General features: G+C 45.1%; 1 protein-coding gene across 2 annotated transcripts; it reads left to right on the forward strand.

Annotated features, from left to right (window-relative positions):
- Window positions 1-788: 788 nt before the first annotated feature.
- Window positions 789-6,281, forward strand: LOC119274753 (receptor-like protein kinase FERONIA). 2 transcript variants are annotated; one of them, XM_037555477.1, is made up of 5 exons: window positions 789-831; window positions 964-1,165; window positions 1,280-2,041; window positions 2,832-5,559; window positions 5,743-6,281. In XM_037555477.1, the coding sequence occupies exon 4, from the start codon at window positions 3,024-3,026 to the stop codon at window positions 5,544-5,546; it is 2,523 nt and encodes an 840-aa protein (XP_037411374.1). In that variant the 5' UTR covers window positions 789-831; window positions 964-1,165; window positions 1,280-2,041; window positions 2,832-3,023; the 3' UTR covers window positions 5,547-5,559; window positions 5,743-6,281. The 2 variants fall into 2 exon arrangements, with proteins under 2 accessions (XP_037411374.1, XP_037411373.1); XM_037555476.1 differs by having other exon boundaries at window positions 1,280-5,559.

The following is a 6,281-nucleotide window of genomic DNA, read 5'->3' on the forward strand; positions in this document are numbered from 1 at the left end:
CCTGCCTTCCCTTAGTCGGTAGCTTCAACAGGTGTCCCGCTCTCCTCTACCCATAGATAGGCTTACGGTGACATAGTGTAAAACACGTCTACATATGTTTGATTCAAGAAAAGAAAAAGTAGAGCATCTTATAATTTGGAGACAAGAGTATAATTAAAAAACATATTTTATAATGAATTAAATTTGGTTTTGTAGATGTTAATATATTTATAGACTCGGTGGAAGTGACAATCCTAAAATTTCAATTATTTTGAAACACGGAGAGTACTACACGATTACAAATTCAGGTAAGATAACTAAAAGTAATTTTATCCAAATAACATGATCCATTGCAACTGATTACAGTATTTCACATCATCGAGAATGTCCTCACTATAGTACAATCTACACACTCTCCTCACAAATCTGATTATATATTCAACTCAAAGGGTATTGTAGTCTTTTCGTCCTTCCAACATACAGGTTTGCTGCTGACGTCAATGTGCCCGGCCCAATAAGCCTGCGGAGCGGGGGCGAACTGGCCAAGCCGGAGCACGACGCGGCTGTCTCCGGCAGAGACGAGGCGGCTGACGAGCCGTCGGAGACGGAGACGGCCTGAGTGGGTCAGGGTTGAGGGTGCGGGGGCTCGCCGGCGTCGGAGAAGATGCCGTTGTGCGGAGTGTTTAGAGGGATGGCCGGGCTGGCGACGCCGGCTGCGGGTGGCCGGAAACGGCGGTCGGGCCAGTGCCAGCGGGCACGCCTAGTGGTGGTGGAGGCGGGCGGAGATGGACGGCAATGGGTGGGGTTGGGTGGGCTCGACCGCGACAGCGCTCCACCTCGCATCTCATTCAGGTTTGTTTCAGCTTCATGGTGAAAAATATTGCTGCACATTCCCAATTTTTTTGCACAATTGTTGGGATTGACATATATAGGGACGCCACAAAAAGATTGACCACACTGTATTCATTTTGATTTTGTGTCCAGATGTCTGCGGAGCTTAAGTTTCAGGCATTAAGGGTAAGATGGATGCAGCTGAGGTTCAGTTCACCCCACTGTCTGAATTAACAGCTTCAAAGCAGAGGTACATAGTCCGGGTCCGGGTGCGTATGCCACTGATGTGGGGAGCCTTCGGTCCAAATCATGGCCACACGTTGTTCAGCCTCGAGATTTTTCGATCGACGATAAGGTCACTGACACATTCCCTGCCTGAACCTTGACACCAAACAGAATTCTCCAGTTAGCACCCTTATTTTTTGGTCTTCTCAACATACTGATGCTTCTTCCGGCCTATCACTTGCAGGGAAAAACCATCCAAGCCAATATACATCACAATTCACAAACACAGATAAAAATGTGTTTCAAAGAGCGGCTAGTTGAAGGCCAAGTTTGTGCATTTCCAGATTCTGAAGTGTTTGAAGTAAAGCACTGTAATTTCATCACCTGTCGTAATGGCTTGATGATGTACGTTGGTGGTCGAGATAGACGGAGATGCGGTCCAGCCATTGACCACTGAGGTCTGAAAGATACCCCTTGGATCTCACATTTAATTAGTTTTAAATTTACATAGTCTCCTGGTGTTTGTTAGGAAGCATCTCCGCTAGTCCTTGAGCTACTCCCATCCAAGGCATGGTGGCACAAAACAATTTCCTTATCCTGGCAGTGGCAGTAGCTCTCTATTCTATTAATTGGTTGATTGGTCACATATTGCTCCACTTGCTACATAGCATAAACAAACCCTATGCTTTCGTGGAACTATAACTTTCCGGTGGACACTACATCTTTAAGTTGAGAGATTTATGATTGCTTTGAACCAGCGACCATTCAACTTTCATTCTTTGACCATCCTTTGCCCCGAGTTGCTTCGTGTGCTGCTTATTTTGCGATTAATATTACTCCCGGGGGTGGCATGTCACATATTTTAGTCCACTAAAGCACTCGGCGAGTGCATGCTCAATCTCATCACTTGTGCCCACCAAAAGCGCCGTAACTGCTGCTGCTCGGGCCTTCATCTCGCCCATGGCTTTGATTTCTCTTCCCACATCAGCTCGGCCTTCCTATTGAGGTAACCATGCATCCTCCTCCTCTTCTTTTCGAGCTCCTTTATCTAGTTGATTCGGTTGGATATGCTCTGTGTGTCCATTCTTGGGCTTGAATCTTTTAAGGCTTAGCTTCTGCCCCAAATTTTGCCAAGGGATTCCCCTGAAGTCAGTTTTTTCATCCACAATCACCATACTGTGTGTTTTCGAGTGACAGCAATTGAGGTTTTCCTGCTTGGATTGTTTTGTTTTTAGACTTTTAAAAAGTATGATTTCGAATCTAGTAAGAAGAGTAGACCTCTTTTAGGGGAAACATCAAAATAAAAGGCAAGTTGTCCACCAATGTCTTTTGTAGATGTGGAATCATCATTCAGGACTGTTGCTCCACAGGTCAAAAAAAGGACTGTTGCTCCATGTGTTTCCTCTTGGTGTGAATTTTTCAAGCACAAACGTATACTAATGTTTACTTGATTTCTTTCCTAAACGTTCTGTTTGTACATTCTGGATCTTCCCTTGTGAGATATATATTGGCTACTTCTATGTTGAGCTAAATTCTCGCACTCTTTTTTTTTCTTCTTCTTATTTGCACTACTATTGGAAAGAAATTATTGAGCAGGCTTTGTCTATGTCTGTCTTCTGGTACTGTTCTCAACTTTCGGTGATGCCAGGAACTTCACTTTACTAAAGTTCTTGCAATTATTAGTTGTGTTCTCTTACTCAGACACGTGGATGTTCTGCCTTGCATCAATGAGCTTTTGTTCAAATTGCATGATTCAGTTTACTGAATTATCAACTTCTTTTTTGCTGCGATTGCAGGTTTTGTGGCTCTCTAGGTGCGCCAACTTCACTAAACAATAGCACGATCCTAAGATCCTCAATTTTCCCGACATTTCCTTACCCCAAAGTCCAAGAAAATAACAATGTTCTTGCTCTATACAACTGCCCCCCTGTAGCACGTTGATGTAAGGGAGTCCCCAATTATTTTATCCTGGTACACCAACCACCGCAATGGTGCTCCCAACCTTACCGGTTACCCTCACATTCCTCACACTGTTAGCTCTCTTGTCGATTGCCAAGGCGGCTGATAACAACTCCACAACCTCTGGCCTTATCCTCCTAAATTGCGGATCATCAACCCAAAACGATGATGATAGTGGTCGTACTTGGGATGGGGACACCGGCTCCAAATTCGCGCCATCAATGAAAGGAGTTGCAGCCATTGCTTTAGGCCAAACCCCTTCACTCACCCCCAGGGTTCCTTATACAACTGCACGCATCTTTACTTCAAATTACACCTATTCCTTCCCTGTCAGTCCAGGCCGAATGTTCTTACGCCTATACTTCTTTTCAACTGCTTACGAATACTATGCTGTCTCAGATGCCGTCTTCGTAGTCACGTCACGGAATCTTGTCCTCTTAAATGACTTCAATGCTTTGCAAACAGCTCAGGCGATCACTTCTGCCTACCTTGTGCGTGAATTCTCGGTGAATGTTTCTTCAGGCAGCTTGGACCTCACCTTTGCACCATCAGCACAACAGTATGGGTCTTATGCATTTGTGAACGGCATTGAGATTGTGCCCACGCCTGACATCTTCGCAACACCTGACATAAGATTAGTCAGCGGTGATAACACATCTCCATTCACATTCGACGCTGACATGAGCCTCCAGACTATGTACCGGCTCAATGTCGGGGGCCCAGCCATTTCCACGGAAGGTGACTCGGGCTTTTACCGCTCATGGGCCAATGATGCCCAATACATACTTGGTGGCTCTGGGTTGACCTTTTGGAAAAATGATAATTTGACTATCAGTTATACATCTAGAGTGCCGAATTACACCGCCCCAGTTGATGTCTATGGTACAGCTCGGTCGATGGGGCCAACTGCACAGATCAACCTGAACTACAACCTTACATGGATTTTTCCAGTTGATGCAGGTTTCTTTTACCTCCTAAGGTTCCATTTCTGTGAGATTAAGTATCCTATTACCAAGGTGAATCAGAGGTCATTCTTCATCTACATCAACAACCAGACAACGCAGAAGCAAATGGATGTCATCGTCCGGAGCGGAGGAATCGGTAGACCAACGTACACTGAATATGTTATCATGGCTATTGGTTCTCGTCAGGTGGACATGTGGATTGCACTTCACCCTGATCTTTCAAGTAAACCACAGTATTCGGATGCAATTCTGAATGGTCTCGAGGTCTTCAAGCTACAGAATTACGGACCGAGCAATCTTGCTGGGCTCAGTCCTCCACTTCCGCAAAAGCCTGATGTGAATCCTAATAGGCTATCTAATGGTGAAAGAAAATCCAAAGGTGGCATACAAGCAATCATCGGTGGTACTACTGGTGGTTTTGCTTTATTGTTGATTGCCCTTTTCAGCATGTGTGTTATATACAGACGGAAGAAGGTAGCGAAGAGTCCCGGCAAGACCGACTATGGACATGTGAAGCATCCAACTAAATGCATAAAGTCTACATGTGATCTTGTACGTCATTTCTCATTTGCTAAAATTCAAGTTGCCACCAAAGACTTTGATGAAGCACTTATTATCGGCAGAGGGGGTTTCGGGAATGTCTACATCGGCGATATAGATGGAGGGACAAAGGTGGCAATCAAGCGATGTGACCAGAAATCCCAACAAGGCTTTCATGAGTTCCAGACTGAAATCGAGATGCTGTGCAATTTCCGCCATCGCCACCTTGTGTCTCTGATTGGCTATTGTGAGGAGAAGAATGAGATGATTCTGGTGTATGACTACATGGCTCATGGAACACTGCGTGAGCATCTGTACAACACCAGGAACCCACCACTACCGTGGCAGCAGCGCCTTGAGATTTGCATCGGTGCAGCCCAAGGACTGCATTACCTCCACACCGGCGTAGAGCAAGGAATCATCCACCGTGACGTCAAGACCACCAACATCCTACTGGATGATAGGTTAATGGCAAAGGTTTCCGACTTCGGTCTGTCTAAGGCTAGTCCAGACATTGGAAACACCCACATGAGCACTGCTGTGAAGGGCACCTTTGGATATCTTGATCCGGAGTACTTCCGGCTGCAGCGTCTCACCAAAAAATCAGATGTGTACTCTTTCGGGGTCGTGTTGTTTGAGACCCTGTGTGCGCGCCCTGTGATAAACACTGAGCTCCCTTATGAGCAAGTGAGCTTGCGTGACTGGGCGCTATCTTGCTGGAAGAACGGTGTACTTGAGGAGATTGTTGACCCCCGTGTTAAGGAGGAAATCACCCCTGAGTGCTTCAGGGTTTTTGCAGAGATAGCAGAGAAATGTGTAGCTGATCGTAGCATAGAGAGGCCATCAATGGGTGATGTACTTTGGAACCTTGAGGTCGCACTCCAGCTGCAGCAGGCTAGTGCAAGCTACAACAGCAACCGTGCAGAGGGTGCTTCATCTCTTCAGATCAGCGCGGTGCATTCAGACAAACCATCCACCAACTCAACAATTAGCATCGCAGCACAGGAAGCCATATTTTCAGATATTGCGCATGCAGAAGGCCGATAAAAACAAACTGCAGGTCAGTATTTTATTTTGTTTACAAGTTCATAGTTACCCAACAACTGATATTTTGTTAGCTGGTCAACCTATATATTCAACATACTATCTATGTTCTGGTGAGCTTGCATAATACTATCAGATAATTTAGTTTCCTCATATTAGAATTTTCTCTCGGTCACTGACATTTCAAAAATATCCCCAGGTTGCTATTTTGTTATTTTGCTACAAGGTTGTTCATTGCCTCGGTTATCTTGATGTAGTAGTATTAACTACAGCCATATCTGACTGAGCTATCAAGGGTAAAGGAGGGATCTACAAAGGACATATTACCCAAATTTTAAGCACTCTCCCTTCTCCGAGTCAATGAAGAACTCATCAACAGTGTAATCAATCTAATTGGGATTACGAAGGTGCCCAGCGGATATCCAATGTCACCCCTTCTGATTCTCAGCGTCTTATCCAGCTTGTTGAGAGGCCGCGTTTGCGATGGCATGGCCAAGAAGCCGGCGACGCCACTGAGGCACCTGTAGCCTCATCATTGCTATGCGTCGCCAGATATATGGAGCTAGTGGAGCCATAATTACAGAGTGAAAGGTAGACATACATTTTTTTAGATAGTGTGCTTATTCCACAAAATTCCTAAGAATTGTTTAATTCAATGCCCACCTACACTCGAACTTTTTACATTCAGTCAAACATTTTGTTCGCCCATTCATTTTACATAATCTTTCAACTTTCACA

The sequence above is a fragment of the Triticum dicoccoides genome, chromosome 3B, assembly GCF_002162155.2.
Source record: "Triticum dicoccoides isolate Atlit2015 ecotype Zavitan chromosome 3B, WEW_v2.0, whole genome shotgun sequence".
NCBI lineage: Eukaryota > Viridiplantae > Streptophyta > Magnoliopsida > Poales > Poaceae > Triticum > Triticum dicoccoides.

What these genes read in the sequence shown, in the direction of transcription:
- LOC119274753 (XM_037555476.1), top strand. Translation starts at nt 3,024, where the DNA reads ATGGTGCTCCCAACCTTACCGGTTACCCTCACATTCCTCACACTGTTA.